This window comes from Glycine max, chromosome 20, assembly GCF_000004515.6.
Source record: "Glycine max cultivar Williams 82 chromosome 20, Glycine_max_v4.0, whole genome shotgun sequence".
NCBI classification, from domain to species: Eukaryota; Viridiplantae; Streptophyta; class Magnoliopsida; order Fabales; family Fabaceae; genus Glycine; species Glycine max.
Genome location: NC_038256.2, coordinates 25,235,627 through 25,253,022, shown reverse-complemented (window position 1 = coordinate 25,253,022; position 17,396 = coordinate 25,235,627). Strand labels below are relative to the sequence as shown.

The 17,396-nt window shown below is 39.7% G+C and overlaps 1 protein-coding gene across 8 annotated transcripts in view; it reads right to left on the bottom strand.

Annotated features, from left to right (window-relative positions):
- Window positions 1-17,396, bottom strand: part of LOC100337655 (ubiquitin specific protease 12) — a 68,053-nt gene that overhangs the window by 30,587 nt on the left and 20,070 nt on the right. For 6 of the 8 annotated variants that reach the window (XM_006605237.3, XM_041013024.1, XM_006605236.3 and 3 more), the window contains 7 exons: window positions 16,597-16,706; window positions 15,508-15,582; window positions 13,632-13,710; window positions 13,352-13,498; window positions 12,831-12,911; window positions 12,586-12,705; window positions 961-1,083 (listed from right to left, as the gene is read on the bottom strand). In XM_006605237.3, the coding sequence (XP_006605300.2) occupies window positions 961-1,083; window positions 12,586-12,705; window positions 12,831-12,911; window positions 13,352-13,498; window positions 13,632-13,710; window positions 15,508-15,582; window positions 16,597-16,706 (735 nt within the window). The remainder of the gene's footprint in view (window positions 1-960; window positions 1,084-12,585; window positions 12,706-12,830; window positions 12,912-13,351; window positions 13,499-13,631; window positions 13,711-15,507; window positions 15,583-16,596; window positions 16,707-17,396) is intronic. The other 2 variants (XM_014772213.2, XM_041013026.1) reach the window with 1 other exon arrangement.

Here is a 17,396-nt window from a genome sequence, read left to right as displayed (position 1 = left end):
AAATGACATTATCATAATTAATAGAATAAGAACACAGGAATGAAATCGAAAAATGGAATTAACAGGTAAAAAAACATTAGATTTTGTTTTTTTGGATGAGTAGACCACATTACATATGTTAACACTTAACAAAGACCAAAGCAGAAACTGGGAAAAGTTTTTAAAAAGTGCATAAATTATGAACAGTAAAGCATGAAGGACACAATAAAAAATAAATAAAACAGAGACTTGCAAGCAATGGATACAAACAGTCAGAAACCAAACGACATGGGTTGTGATGCATGGACAGAGACTAAATTAAGTGTGCTTTGATGCATGAACAGAGACCAAATGGAAAACAGAGATCTGAATGCCAGAGAGGCAGAGAGCAGTAGGTGTGTTGGAAAATGCCAGGGTTGGCCCACAATGATGCGGGAAGCTGGGTCAATAGCCAAAAACGAAATAGAGGTCACATCGCATGTTTTGCATCATAACAAAAACCCTAAAAGTTTCTGATGCAAAAACAAGGAAAATCAAAAAATCATCAAAAAGAAAAACAAACAGGTGGGTAAAGATGGGATTTTTCTGATTAAGGTAACAGCTGTGATATTCAAAATTTGTCAAGATAACAGTTGCTACTGCCACAGCTGAAAAACATGACACAACAGAAGTCCAGCAGCAGTGGAAGGTCACTCCACAACTTTAGCACACTATTTATTGATAATGAAACTATCCTATTCTATATTATAAGATATCAGAAAAAATATTTTTGTTTCATGTTTGCGAACACAAGGCATGTTGGGGACATAGGTTCATTAAAATATGCAACCACAACATCGAAGAACACAGACCCATTGGTCTTCAAAATCACAAAAAAATTAAGGTTAATGAAGTTATTATACTTAATATCAAGCTTATTAAGACATGTCAACCCTGCTATTTATGAAAGACAGTGCATTGGAAGTTCTTTCATGTACTTACTGATTGTGCTTCTTCCTGAGGTGTCAGTGCTCTATTTGGCCTATATGTGTTGTTTTGGCGCTTTGCCCACAACCAAAAACGTTGATACTGGATGGGTATACCGAACTCTTTGGCAATTTCTTCCTGATAAAAGTTTTTTTGTCAGAAAAATGAGAGGTAAATTTAAAATACGTTTATAGCATATCAGAAGCTAAAATAGGTCAATCAACAATATCACTTAGATGAGAAAGTACACAATGAACATAGAAGAGATATATTTAAGAATCAAGTGTGGAGCCAACAGTATAGAACACATTCAATTATTATATATGTCACTCCTAAACTTTTGTCAAATGGGTCACAGTCACATGGTTAGCTGAGGCAGAAAGGGAAACAAAAATGTTAGAAAAAACAAGAGACGTGATGAAATCCATGTGGAATTTACCCAGTGGAAGCTCTTATTTTTAATGAGTCATAAATGCAATAAATAACATTACCCTAAGTTACATAATTGCATACAACTCATAAAATCTTTAATTACAATATTTATGTAATTTCTAACAATCCCTGTCAAGTTGGAGCATATAGATCACATTCCTCGAGCTTTTTATATATATAACAAATTTGAGAACCTACTGTGAGGACATCCACCAGTTGATCATTTGAATTGACGAATTTAGTGCTAATGTCTCTATTAAGATATTGGGTTTGAGAGAATACGGAGGGCTTCCAAATTTTTAACAAATGAGTGTCATCTATGCAACTTCCCTAAACCTTAGTTCTTTGAGCATGAGCAACTATTTGAACCAAATTAGTTTACAAGTGGCTAGGGGCCATAACTCAATGTTCTATATAAGCACTTGCAACAACTTGTTTTGCTAGGAAATCAGATTATCAGCAATAAATGCAGTATCTAGTGGGTGAAGATTGTAGCTGTTTTCAATTTTAGAAAAAGGTTTCAGTTGAAGGTCGAGCAGAGGGATAGTCTCTCAGTCCATGGTCATATTTTCTTATTTTCTAATTTCCCAATATCTTAAGGAGTAGTGCTCCATTTCCCATCTTTATTTTTCAGTCTCAGTAGTGTTGGGTCTGTTTCTTGCTGAGGAAACCCTCCCGTTTCAGAGATCATTCAGAAATAAAAATTTGTTTTCAAGTCTCATTGTTCTATGCTAACAATAGTACAAGGATTGATAGCTTGCAATAATGACTATTCAATTTTCTCATATTCTGGTCCAGTTTTATTATACCATTACCTTAATGCAAAACAAGCGTGCCAAATGAAAAGAATTGAAACGCATATAGTCAAACAAATTAAAGATAGTATGCCAATACAGTCAATGTCATGCAGATAGGAAATCAGATTTTGTATTCAAGAGAGATGAGTGAGAGAGAGAAGGAGAGTGGGAGAGACCGAGAGAGCGAGAGAGAAGGTGAGAATGGGTGGGTGAGAGTTAAGCATAGGAATCAAACCAAAGAGCGCGACAGTGAGAAGGTGAGAGAGGATCCTCATCGTAGACAAGCCGAGAATAGGCATGGGCAAGGACAGAGCTACAGTAGAGCTAATTGGAGGAGCAGAAAAAACATAACATCATTTTACTTTACCCGATTCCCTGATGACGCGACGGAGAAAGAATTATGGCATCATTTCAAAGCGTTCGGTGCCGTAAGGGAAATCTTCATTTCTAAGAATAGGAACAAGCATGGTAGGAGGTTCGGGTTTGTCAAATTTGAAGGTGTGGAGAACGCACAGAAGCTGGAGTGGAAACTAGACAATATCATTTTTGGCGGGCTCAAGATGCATGTTAATACCCCAAAATTCGGAAGGAACAAAGTCACTAAGCCAATCTCAGAAGCGAACAAAGTGAGGCATGACGTGCATAAGGAAGAAGCAGTCTCGTTATGCACAGCCTACCTCGATTACGCACCATGGGTCGTATGCGGAGGTAGTAGCGAGAACTAACCAATGAGTCGTAGGCACTGCCAACGGCAATAGTGGAAGATCATGGTCATCAGTGTACCTAGATATCCCGGAACTGCTGATGAAGAGGGCAAATGAGGCGTGGGTGGGAAGACTGAAAAATCTCGCCATGTTAGCCAGGGTCGAAGATGACTTATATTGGTGATGCAATCCTACCCCCCAAGGGCATTGGATAGAAGACTCCAAGAAGATTGGGCTAGAGATGCAAGAGAAGACCCTAAGGTTCTCATGAGCCTTAGGGTAGATTTTGGGCCCATGGGCTAAGTATGAGCCTACTTATCTTTGTACATATTAGATTAGGATTTCATTATTTTTGGGTTTTGTATTTAGGACTCCATAATGTAGGTAAGATATCCTAGAAATGTAGGATTTTTCAACCTTTGTATTTTAGGGCACCTAGACTAGTTTTTGTATTAGAGGTAGTTTTGTAATTTCATATGCATTAAGTGAATATTTGATGTGAGTGTTGAGAAATAAATTTAATTGAATTGGGAGAAGTCCAATCCAATTAAATTTTAGAGGGGGAGGTGAGCATTTGCTTGCTACACCCCATTGCCACATCATATAGTCACACTTTGTACATGTCCTTCATGTTTTACATACTTCATGACACCTAAGTACACTTAGTGAAGAATCTTGGACTTGATCTTGGATTAGTGGGTTGAACCATAGCTAAAATTCACTAATCATAATTAGTGAAATTTTGGCTCCAAAATTTGGCTCCACAAATTCAATTTCAAATTCAAGTGAAATTTGAATAGAAATTCAAATTTCTCTTCAATTTTGTGTGACACTTAGGCTATAAATAGAGGTCATGTGTGTGCACTTTTTTGAACTTTGATCATTTGAAAATTAAACTTCAGATTTCAGAGCTCTTTTAGAGCACAAAATTCCGTGATCTTCTCTTCCTCTCCCTTCATTCATCTCCTTCCTCCAAGCTCTTATCCATGGCCTCCTGTGGTGGTGAGCTTCTTCTAGACTCATCTTCTCCTTGAAGTGGCATCTTCTCTCCCTCTTTCTTCTCCATTCCGCTGCCATTCATCTTCCAAGAAGCAAAGGAATTCATTGATGAAGATCCTAGGCCTACAAGCTCCAATGGAGCTTACATCAATTGGGATATCAGCGCCGACATATCGCTGAAGTATATGGGTGCTGACATGGTCTTGCTACATGGCCTCTCCGACAAAGGTGCAAAGCAGATGATGGAGGAGGAAAAAGAGGGAGGGGCTACTCCATTTCATTCCTTGGAGAAATGGAATCCTAAGTTGCGCATAGGATACATACTGACATGGGTTTACTGCTAGGGTTTACCACTCACGGCATGGGACACGCACCAGATTAGAAAGGTAGTGGCCGCGATCGAAGACATGGTGGATGTGGATGACGCCATTGAGTTGGTTAGAAGGATGGATAAGGTACGGGTTCTCATTAAAACCCCGTGGCAGCTGTACATACAACACACAATCAACGTGCACATACACGGGGAGGTGTATATTGTGCACGTTGTAGAAGAAAATGGCAGCAACTCGGACACCTGCTATGGCCGGAAGGGGAGCGCATATGATTCATCTGAAGAATTAGAATCTGAAGACAATGACGCCGGAACGCCAAAGGGGGTCAACAGTAGCGCGTGGATGACCGATGAGGAGGCGGAGTTCACGACAACTTTGCCAAACGCCATGGTGCAAAGCCCAAATAGCACCGTCTCGCCGGCGGGATCGAAGTCTCACATGCAAGCGCAGGAGTTCGACGACGACAAGACGGTCAGCGCACCCACCGTGACCGCAACGACGGCCGGAGCACAAGCTCCCCCATCCGGAACCCAGAATCCCGTTGAAGCCACTTTATCCAGCGGGCAAAGGGATAATGCTAGCCCAAAGGGTAAAGCCATTATCCACCATGCAAAAAGTCCAACGGATAATGGACAGTCATCGAACATCGGTACATGCCCATTGGACATTGGCACCACCTACCCCGCATGTGAGCGACAAGGGAACTTTCACGGAATTGGCGTTGCAGGCACAATCGGGATTCCAATCCCTGATTCAAAGGAGGATTTGGAGTCTGAAAGAGGAAAGCCTGAAGGGGAAGCGCAGCATGAGACTGTGGGGACTCATTTTTCAAATTTAAATGGGTCACGTGATCATGAGGGGGACTCAGCTGATGTTTTGGGCCTCTCTATCCGCACCTCCCATATCACACACCCACAACAGATTTTAAGCCCATCAACAAGTAAGTGGCAAGTATACTCGCGAAAAAGGAGCTCCAAAAGGAAATTTACTCCGGGCCTTGTACATGGACCAGATTTAATTGCTGAATTGGATCCAGAGCCAATCACCCCAACTTTATCCCAGCCAACGGATGGTGCTGAAGACAAATATGGTTCGGAACAACTTGCAAACACAGTAAACATCGAAGATAGACCAACACAATTCCAATATGAAGAGGCAGATTTTATTCACTCTAAGAAGCAGGAGGCAGCAGACATGTGGGAGCTGGTAAAATCATTGGGGGTCACTAGTGGGTCTTCGCAAGGGGATTTCGCAGGAAAAATATTGGACATGGAGACTAGAGATCAAGAAGAAGCGCACAAATTGGAATGTAAGAGGGGTTCACAATGAATATAATCACATACAATGTTAGAGGGTTGGGGAGGGGGATCAAGTGGCCAGCAATTAGAAGATTGGTCAACAAACAAAGCATAGACATGATATGTATACAAGAGACAGAAAAGGAGGTTATAGACAAATCCATGGGCCAAGCATTGTGGGGGAATTTTGAAGTCAGTTGGGAAGCACAAGAAGCATCGAATTCAGCAGGCAGAATTCTATGTCTGTGGAGCAAAAACAGCTTCAAGTTAGAAAGGAAGGTCATAGGACAAGGATTCATAATGTTGGTAGGGAAATGGCAGCAGGAGACACAACCAATTCATATCATCACATTATACTCACTGTGTGATATCCAGAACAAAAGAGTCCTATGGAAAAATGTTAAACAGCTGAAAATTCAGAATCAAGGGGGGCTTTGGTGTATCCAGGGTGACTTTAATAACATCAGATTGGAGTCAGAAAGAGTGGGCATCTGTATTAGGGGGTGGGGAGAAAGCCACATAAATGAGTTTAATGAATGGATTGGAGACTTGGAGGTTGAGGAAGTGCCATGAGTGGGTAGTCAGTTTACTTGGTTCAGGCCGAATGGTACCGCTAGGAGTAAGTTGGACAGATTCCTGGTGTCACCTGAATGGCTAGCCAAATGGCCTGCAAGTACCTAGCACACCTTGAATAGAAACTTCTCTGATCACTGTCCAATTATGCTCACATCCAAATGTGTTGATTGGGGTCCTAAACCTTTTAGGATTCTAGATTGTTGGCTCTCGAACATATCAATCAGGAAAGTGGTAGAAGAGTCATGGAACGGTACTCAGCAAAGTGGATGGGGAGGGTATGTGTTGAAAGAAAAAAATAAAAGATTGAAGCAAAGGCTGAAGGTATGGAATAAGGAACAGTTTGGGGACACCTTCAAGAAATTCAAGAAACTCGAGGAAGAGTTGAACAAGTTAGAGATTGATTCAGTAAACAGACATCTAACCCCTCTTGAAATGGAGACCAGGAACCATCTTCAGGAAGAACTGTGGAGAGCAGCTCAATCACATGAGTCTTTACTTAGGCAAAAGGCAAGGTCCAAATGGATCAGAGAAGGAGACTGTAACACAAGATATTTCCATCTGATAATGAATGCCAGATGTAGAAACAATTGCTTAAAAGAAGTGTTGGTTGATGAATCTTGGATTGAAGAGTCGGCAAGGGTCAAAGAGGAAGTAAGATCATTCTTCATGCGGTGATTTCAAGAACCAGAACAAGTCAAACCATGACTGGATGGTATACTCTTTCAGACCATAGAAAGTCATCAAAATGATATGTTGTTGGAACATTTCAAGGAAGAGGAGGTAAAGAGGGCGGTGTGGGAGTGTGGGGGCGAGAAAAGTCCAGGTCCAGATGGTCTTAATTTCAAATTCATCAAAAGATTCTGGTATCTAATCAGACTTGAGGTCCTCAGATTCCTGGATGAATTTTATGCCAATGGATGTTTCCCAAGGGGTTGCAACACATCATTTATAGCCCTCATTCCTAAGGTGTCAGAGCCACAAATTCTGAACGATTACAGACCTATTTCACTCATAGGATGGATTTACAAGATAGTGGCAAAGCTACTGGCCAACCGCCTGAAGAAGGTCATGCCTTTAATCATTGACGAAAGGTAATCTGCCTTCAATGAAGGCATTTACTACACAGCACGGTCATAGCAAATGAGGTGGTTGATGAAGCGAGGAAAGGCCAGAAACCATGCATCGTATTCAAAGTTGACTACGAGAAGGCTTACGACTCAGTGTCATGGGATTTCCTGTTATATATGCTGAGAAGAATGGGTTTCGGGTCCAAATGGATTAGGTGGATTGAGGGATGCTTAAAATCCGCCTCTACCTCAGTATTGGTGGATGGTAGTCCCTCGCATGAGTTCATCCCGCAAAAAGGCCTAAGGTAAGAGGACCTATTAGCACCCCTATTATTCAATATTGTGGCTGAAGCTTTAAATGGGCTATTAAAAGCAGCTGTGGGGAGAAACTTGTACAGGGGATTCAAAATGGGTTCAAATAATGTGGACATCAGTATCCTTCAATACGCAGATTATACAATATTCTTTGGGGAGGCTACCATGATGAACATAAAAGCAATCAAAGCAATATTGAGGGCTTTTGAACTTGTCTCGGGACTCAAAATTAATTTCGCAAAAAACAGTTTTGGTGCATTTGGCATGTCTGAGCAGTGGAAACTTGAAGCAGCAAATTATCTCAACTATAGCTTGTTGTCCTTTCCTTTTACCTACCTTGGCATTCCTATTGGTGCAAATCCAAGAAGGAGTCTCATGTGGAATCCTCTACTTAACAAGTGTGAGAGAAAATTAGCGAGATAAAAGCAAAGACACATCTCTTTTGGGGGGAGAGTGACTCTCATAAAATTTATCTTAACATCCATTCCTATATATTTCTTTTCATTTTTCAAGGTTCCCAAAATGGTGATGGACAAGCTGGTTCGCTTACAGAGACAATTCCTATGGGGAGGATCTAAGGATCATAACAAGATAGCTTGGGTAAAATGGGACACAGTGTGCCGTCTGGGAATCAAGGATATAAACACTTTCAATATTGCATTGCTTGCAAAAGGGAAGTGGAATTTATTTCAGCAGCAAGGCACACTATGGGCTAAAGTATTGGAGTCCAAGTATGGAGGATGGAGGAGTCTGCACGAGGCACCTAGAGACAACAAAGAATCCACTTGGTGGAGAGATTTAAAATTGGTCCTTCATCATCCGGATCATGGGGAGGCAATAGCGAGGAGCACAGTGTGGAGGGTGGGATGTGGTGGCAGTATTAAGTTTTGGGAGGATGAATGGATTGCTGGAGGAGGAGCATTAGCAACAAAATATCTCAGGTTGTATCTCATTTCTAATTAGCAAAATTACACCATTCAGCAGATGGGGGTTTGCAAGGATTTAGGGTGGGAATTTTTTTTTTGGTCAGCAAAGATAAGATATATTTATATATAAGAAATTAATCCAAGTACCAGAGGTACCATGATTACAATAAATCCAGTGAAATGGTTCCAGAGATCAAACTACACAGCAGACTCGATGGGAACCAAACTGGAAATCAGATAGTATAGCTACCACTAAGTATGACCTCTACCCTCAACTAAGAACAAAAGCATCCCTAAGGTTAGAAGACCAATGGTTGTAGGGGACTACAAAATCTTTCTCAGAATTTCTGAGTCATGACCAAAGTAAGAATATAGCATCCTCCATCAGTTTGTTGCCGTTGTAAGTGCCATTTGAAAATAAGATCTTGTTCCTCAGCTGCCACACAGTCCAAGTAAAAGCCACCCACCAAGCCCTCCATCTATTACCCCGAATTCCTTCCACCTTATCAGCCATATGTTGGGAGAAGTGTTGCCTTGGGAGCTGCTGGAATACACTGAGGATTCTGACCCAAGACAAAGCTTCCCACCAAAGGGGTGTAATCTTGCTGCAGTGGAAGAATAAATGTGTTGCATCCTCTTCCATTCTCCTGCAGAATGGACATTGTAAGTCATTAATTTCGACATGCCTCTTCCGCAGATTTACCTTAGTTGGCAATCTATCCCGAAGTAATCTCCAAACAAACACTCCAGCTTTAGACGGGATCCTCAACTTCCATAATTCTTCAAAATCTGCAACCTCTTCCCCTTCTGTTATGTGTCCCCTCAATGCATGATAGGCGCTTTTTGCTGAGTATTGACCACTTGAGTCTAGTTTCCAGACCCAATCATCCCTACTATGAGGATGGATGCGAATGTGTCCCACCTCATGTGGGAAAGTGTCAGCCATAGATACCTCGCTATCGAACAAGTGTCTCCTCCATTTGAGATCTCATTCCCATCCTGTGTCTTTATGATCTCCCATTTGCTGCATGAGTTGATTCTGTTGGCATGAGTTGAGATATAGCCTCGGGTACTTGGCTAGTAGTGTTGACTCACCATCGATCCACCTATCCTCCCAGAACTTAATTCGATCACCACACCCCACCTTCCACACCACTCCGCTGTGAAGAACCATCTCTTGTTGCGGGTGATGGAGAGCCAATTTCAGATCCCTCCACCATATAGAATCATTAGAATCCCGTAATGCTCCATCTAAACTCCTCCATCCACCATACTTCGACTCCAGCACTCTAGCCCATAGATCACTATGATTTTGAAACAAACTCCACTTCCATTTGCCAAGCAATGCTAGGTTGAAGCTGTTGATGTCCTTGATTCCCAGCCCCCCTTTCTCTTTTGGAAGACATACAGTCTCCCATTTGACCCAAGCAATTTTGTTTTGTTCGGGTCCACCTCCCCATAGGAATCGGCGCTGAATACCCTCCATTCTTTCTACCACCCTTCTAGGAACCCTGAAAAAAGAAAGAAAGAATATGGGAATAGAAGTTAGAACTGACTGTATAAGTGTAACTCTCCCCCCGAATGATATGTGCCTCTGCTTCCACTTTGCTAGTTTTCTCTCACTTTTTAAGGATAGGATCCCACAACTGACATCTTCTCGGGTTGTCCCCAATGGGGATCCCCAAGTAAACAAAAGGGATAGACAGCAAACTACAATTCAAGAAATCAGCCGCACTTCGCTTCCACGATTCCGGCATGCCAATTGAACCAAAACTACTTTTTGCAAAGTTTATTTTAAGACCTGATGCAAGTTCAAAGGTCCTCAAGATTGATTTGATTGCCCTAGTGTTTTCCATTGCCGCCTCCCCAAAAAATATTGTATCATCCGCATATTGTAACAGGCTGATGTTCACTTTTTGGCTCCCCACTAGATATCCTGTAAAAATATTTTTCTCCACAACTTGTCTCATCAAACCATTTAGTCCCTCCGCAACAATATTAAAGAGGAGTGGCACAAGTGGGTCACCTTGTCTAAGGCCTCTCTGAGGGATAAATTCAGCCGATGGACTCCCATTCACCAAAATTGAAACAGACGCAGATGATAGGCACCCATCAATCCACTGAATCCATTTGGGGTAAAACCCCATCCTTCTCATCATATATTTCAGAAATTCCCATGAAACCGAGTCATAGGCCTTCTCATAGTCAACTTTGAACACCAGGCAAGGTTTATGACTTCTCTTAGCTTCCTCCACCACTTCATTTGCTATAATGACACTATGTAATAGGTGCCTACCTCCTATAAATGCTGATTGTCGTTCGTCTATAAGGAAAGACATCACCTTCTTCAATCTATTGGCCAGCAGCTTACTCACAATCTTATAGACACAACCTATTAGTGAAATAGGCCTATAATCATTCAGGACTAGTGGGTCCACCTTCTTAGGGATTAAAGCTATGAAAGATGCATTACATCCCTTGGGGAATCGGCCATTGACGTAGAATTCATCCAGGAAATGAAGGACGTCAGGCTTGATGGTGTGCCAGAAGCTCTTGATAAACTTAAAATTGAGACCATCTGGACCTGGACTTTTCTCACTCTCACAATCCCACACAGCCACTCTTACTTCCTCCTCTTGAAATCTCCCCAACAGCATTTCATTATGTTACTGATTGAGTGTCTGAAAGCTGATTCCATCTAATGTTGGTCAGTGAAAATCAGATTCCTGGAATCTCTGAAGGAAAAACAGTCTGACCTCCTCCTTCACCTTTTGAGGTTCATCAACCCAAGACCCATCAATCATGACACCTTTCAGTAAATTATTCCTACGAGTCGCATTCATCAGCAAATGAAAAAACCTTGAGTTACAATCACCTTCCTTAATCCACCTGGATCTAACTTTTTGCTTGAGAAGAGACTCATGTGACTGGGCGGCTACCCACAAAGCTTCCTGTAGCTGCTTTCTAGACGAGACCTCCTCGGGGGATAGATGTCTATCAATTGTAGTCTCTTCCAACCTACTTAGGTCCTCCTGAATCTGCTTGAACTTCTTAAAGGTGTCCCCAAAATGCTCCTTGTTCCATTCATTTAATCTTCTTTTGAGACGTTTTATCTTCTCTTTAAGCACGAATCCACCCCACCCTCCTAGATAAGTGGATGTCCAGCAGTCATGAACAATTCTTTTGAAAGAGCTATCCTGAAACCAACAGTTCTTTTGGAGTGGATGTCCAACAGTCATGAGTGGGAATGGGAGTTCTTTTGGAGGAGACCGTTGTTCGATACTGAGGTAGGCATGGCAATCTCATTTCTAAATGACGTGGACAGTAAGCAAATTCATCCACAAAGAAGCGATGCGTGGGTGTGGGAGGCAGATTCTAGTGGTCATTATTCTGCAAGAAGCGCTTACAGCATGATGAGGGAGGTTCTGTATGAAGGGACAGAGGATTCAGCTTTTGAAGAATTGTGGAAGGTAAAGGCACCAAGTAAAGTATTAGCGTTCGCCTGGAGGTTACTTAGGGATCGTCTACCCACAAGAGCAAACCTCCACAAACGCCAAGTGGAAGTAAATGATAGGAGGTGCCTGTTTTGTAACAGATTGGAGGAGGACGCAGGCCACTTGTTTTTTCACTGCAGCAAAATCACCCCTTTATGGTGGGAATCGATGTCTTGGGTAAAAATTGTGGGCCCTTTCCCGCAAATCCCAAAGCATCATTTCCTCCAATTTATCTATGGATTGGCAGAGGGTGTGAGGGTCAATAGGTGGAAGAGTTGATGGTTAGCTTTGACATGGTCCATATGGCAACAGCGGAATAAGATACTCTTTTCCAATTACGCATTCAACGCCAACAAAATCATGGACGATGCAGCCTTTCTACTTTGGACATGGCTTCGCAACTTAGAGAAGGATTTTGGGACCAGCTATAATCATTGGTCGAGCAATCTCAGATTAGGTTTTATTTGTTAGTGGAGGGTTACACATTACAGTAATTACACAATATGTAATCCTGATTTCCAAACTCTAGTTCCTATCTAGACTACTTCAAGTCTGATATTGGAACCATGTGTTTGGCACCATTAATTGTAAAATTTTGTGCCTCTAGTACTCATCTAATACAAAGTATATATTTTTGCCGAGCAAAAAAAAAAAGATAGTATGCCAATTGGTAACTACAAGATAAAACCAAAGCTCTTACCTTGAAAACCATAAAAGGCATTTGTATTTGAACACGAAAACTTCGTACTTTATCATAATCCACAAGATCAAAGAGTATATTATTTCCAATCTGTTCACGTAGATCTTCATCACAAGCAACCTGGGACCAATGAATCAATAACTTAATATTGAATCTCAACTTATCAATTATGCATACCAATATCATACAAAGTATTTAACGGGGCCAAAAATAACAGAGAAGTAAAAGAAAGATAGAGTTGTAACCTTTATGGTGGTGTACAAGTGAGCCTCAGCCTTCTCCTTCCTCTTCAGCTCCTTTTCATCTTGTTCTTTCTTTAATCTCATCTAAAATGTACAGTTGAAATTTAAAGGGAAGCATTTTTACATTGAAAATATGTTTTAAAAAAATAGGCTTAATTGCACTTTGAGTCCCTCTACTATTGTCATTTCACAATCCATTCTCTTTTTTCGCAAATTTGATTCTCCCACAACTTTAATAGTGCAATTTTGGTTCATCCATTAACATGACACCCAATATTTAACAAAAATGCTTACATGACACTATTATGCTATCAAATCAGCACATACATGCTAACACAGCACTCTACTGCACTGTCACGTCAACAATTTTATTAAATATTGGATGTTAAATTAAAATAGTAAGGGATTAAACTAACAAAAAGGAAAAAAGATGAGGTGGCGGATTTATGAATTGTCAATATTAAGGGAACAAAAGTTCAATTAAGCCAAAAAAGAATATGACATCAATGAATCAAACATCTTACTCTAAGGTGTTCAGCAATGTCCTTCTCATCCACATTACAAATTATTTTATCCTTGTCACTCTCACGTACATAGACAAGCATATATGCATTCGAGTGTTTTGTAAATTTAAAAGGAGAGTGGTTGAAGCCAGGATTTATACGAGGTAACTGTTAACAAAATAAAAATAAAATGAAGCAAACAAAAAAGGGCATGATGATGTCAAAAAATTAAAGTTCCACCAAGTCAACTATCAAGAAAAAATATAAGAGACAAGCCCAACAAATGCTTACTGAGTATTACCTCTTCTTCACCACCATACTGTTCTTCTAAAGCCCTCTTTGGATCTTCTTTTGATACTCGTTCATCGTCAAATTTAAACCTGAAGCAAATGTTGCCTAACAGCTTAGACATTTTGGAATATTGGATCACCAAAACAAGCAAGTTGTGCTTTCCTTTTCAAATTTTAAATCAGCGACAATATGGGGATATTAAAATATAAGAACATAAATACATCAAAGTGTGTGGTCAGGATATACCGACACTTTCACACAGGCATCCCAAAACCATAAACACAGTTGACGAAACTTTTACTAACTAATCAAGGTACAAGGACAGTTTTACACAGCAATATATTGCCAAGCCATTAACACAGATGTTGGAACAGTGTGATCTTTAATTTGGTTCAGGAGAAAAAAATGTCATTACAAAAGAGAATATTTAAATAGAGCAGTATCCACAACTGTGACTGACATTCCAATATTAGCCAGAGATTAATTAAAACAGAAATAAAGAATGAACAAAATACAAGGGATAATCAAATAACAACAGTGTTGTTAATGGCGGATGGCGGTTCATGGCGGAAAGCCAAAAATCCGCCATAAAAATATGGCGGATGGCGTAGCGGAAAATGGCAGACGTCATGGCGGACAAAAAAAAAAAAAAATATATATATATATATATATAATTATATATACATATAAATATTAACAAAACAATAGATAAAAAATAAAAAAAAATAATGGATTGCATTCAAATAAACTAAAAAAGTTTCATGAGTTCTCATAATAACCAAATACCAACACCAAATAAACTCATTCAAGAGTTCAAAATAACAAAAGGATAAAAGCATAAAAACAGAAAAAGGGGTGTAAAACAGAAAAATATCATAAAAAAGGGCTGAATAGAAAAAAAAAGCAGAACAAAAAATAAAAGGGGTGTCAAACAGAAAAATATCATAAAAAAAGGGCTGAACAGAAAAAAGGGGGTGTCAAACAGAAAGAAAAAAAAAACAGAACAAAAACAACAACAGCAAAAAAAGGAAAACAAAAACAGGACCACGTTGCTGTCCGTCGCAGACTGTAGCACCGTTGCCGTCGCCGTCGCCGTTCGCCGTGGTCGTGCGGAGGGAACACAGGGTCGTCGCTGCTGGGCTGCTTTCTGCGTGCAGGGTTGCGGCTGGGTGCGGGGTCGCAGCTGGGTCGCATGGGAGGGGCTGCGTTCTGTGCTGTCCATTGTGGTAGGGCTGCGCTTTTGAACAAAATAGCGGGTAGGGTTGGGTCGGGTCAGCCCAACTCCTATCGCAAAAATAAAACCTAAAAATCCGCTATTTTCCGCCATGCCGCCATAACCGTCATGACCGCCATGGCGCCGCCATTCGCAACCCGCCATGCCACCGCTATTCGGTGGCGTTTTTTCAAAAATCCACCACGCCTTTCCGCCATGGCCGCCATTTGACAACACTGAATAACAATGCCCTCTGATACTACCATATCACAGATAAATAAAATATTGATTAATGATACCCAACAAATCATCTAAATAATCTTACAAAACCACTGTATCTCTGGAAATAGTTGTTTATCAATTTCAAAGCCTTATCCTCTGTACCTCCAAACCTTCTATCTATTAAATATAATAAATATGATAAAATTACAACAGAATAAATTTGATGGCAATGAAATTGATTGAGTCAGAGTGATTAACTAGTCATGTTTCTGTTCTAGCATCACTAGCACTGTAGCACATCAATAGATATTACTCTGATTTTTTCCTGTTTCATAGTGGCCAATATTGTCCTCAATAATCAATTTCATCACATTAATTGTTTCATGACAAATAATCAAGTGCACAATTAATAGTGATATGAACATTACTGAAAGATTTAAAAAGAGTGTACCATTGATTTGATAGTGTTGGTCTAATGTAAGCATAGTAGTGTCCGCCATGCACCCCACTACTGTGAACCAAAACACTGCAAACAAATAGAGCACACAAGGTACACATGGATATTAACAATTTGAGGCAAAACTTTTAGGAACAGCAAACAGCTGCACAGTTCATGGCTACCCCACCTCATGAAATAGTGCAATACTCATATAATATAACATGTAAATTTAATTTCAAATTTTCAATCTTATGCAAATAGATCAATTATAAATTTAGTCCATGTAATTGGTAGGTAGGTTGATAGATACAGGAAACAAAACACCCCACTTCACCAACACAAGATGGCATGCATCTTTAAATTTAATTCTCTCAACCCTTTTTCTTTAACACTGCTAAGTACAGACTTATGCTTTGTTTAGATGAGAAGAAAGAAGGAAACGAAAGAAAGAAAGTATAAGAAAAGAAGATAAAGAAAAAAATTATTTCCTCTTCTTTTGTTTGGGAGAACAGAAAAAAGAGAGGAAGTGATTATTTTTCTTCTTGTTTGGTTGGGAAGAAAAATGAGGAAATAAAATGTATAATGTTAAATGACTTTATATCCTTTTGATATAGTAGTCGGTAGGTAGGTTGATAGATATATATATCATCTCAACACATTTTCTTTCCCTCTCCCATTTCCCATTTCTCATTTCAACACATAATAGCTGCAGTCTTTTCAAGCCTAAAACAGAACTCGGCTACTAATGAATTATTTGATTTAGGCTATACTTGCTTAAATTGTTGGGAAATAAGCAAAATGGAAAGTATAGGACAAAAAGGTTTTGATTTTCACTCATTGAGTCATTGTTACACTGTCTTGTTTAGGATTTGGTAAAACCTTGTGGGGTAGAGTGAAAGTGAGTTGTGCTCCACTTTCAAACTAAATTTTTGTGGGAGTATGAAGCAGCTTTTCTTTCCAAATGTTCTACCTTCCCATTTTCACCAATTCAAGCAGAAGCATAACTGTAGATTTTCCTGATGCAGTATTGCATCATGCAGTTTCATATCAGGTATTGCATAGAAAAGGTTGGTGACACAGTAGATACATTATTTAAGATACCTGTGAAGTGTATAAAAATTGCGAATACTTCTGTCTGCTTCAGGAGATAGATATTTGCCATTATCCCTATCAAGATCTAGTTGCAAGGGGAACTCATAGCGGTCATTGATCTGATGCCAATCAAGTTAATGGCCATGCCAAAAAGAGGTGTCAAAAAGTAAAAGAAAATATTACGAACGGAATAATAAACCAAGAAAAAAATTATCATAAAAGTATCTGTCTAATGGCAAAAAAATAATCAATGCAAGACAGAAAAAATACACATATACTAAGACAGAAAACAACTATATCGTATGTTTCAAATTTCAAGTAAATCACCTCGCTTTTTAAGTTCTAAACAAGGTATACAACAGGATATATGAGAGAAAACAAGAAAGAAAATTTTCTGAATGTGATTCGGTGTATTCTCCACTCAGCAGATTAATTTATTTATAATATGAATGGTTACAAAGATAATAAATAACTACTAATATTTTCAAGAGAACAACTAAAACGTCACAACTTCCTAAGGTACAATGAACTAAGCTAAACACTAACTCAACTACTTGGAAACATTAAATGCTCCTATTTCAACAATATAGGACAAAAATTCCTGGATCAGAGCAAGAGACAACCCCCACAATAAGAATAGGGAGCAACAGATTACTTGATAAAAATCAAAGGGAACCCCAAAACGACATTTACTCTTACAAAATTTATAAAATTAGATTAAATGCAGTGTATCGTATGTTTAATAATAAGCAAAGTGTCTTTAACTGCATAGAAGAAAAAAGGATAAAGGCAACCAGCAAAAAAAAAAA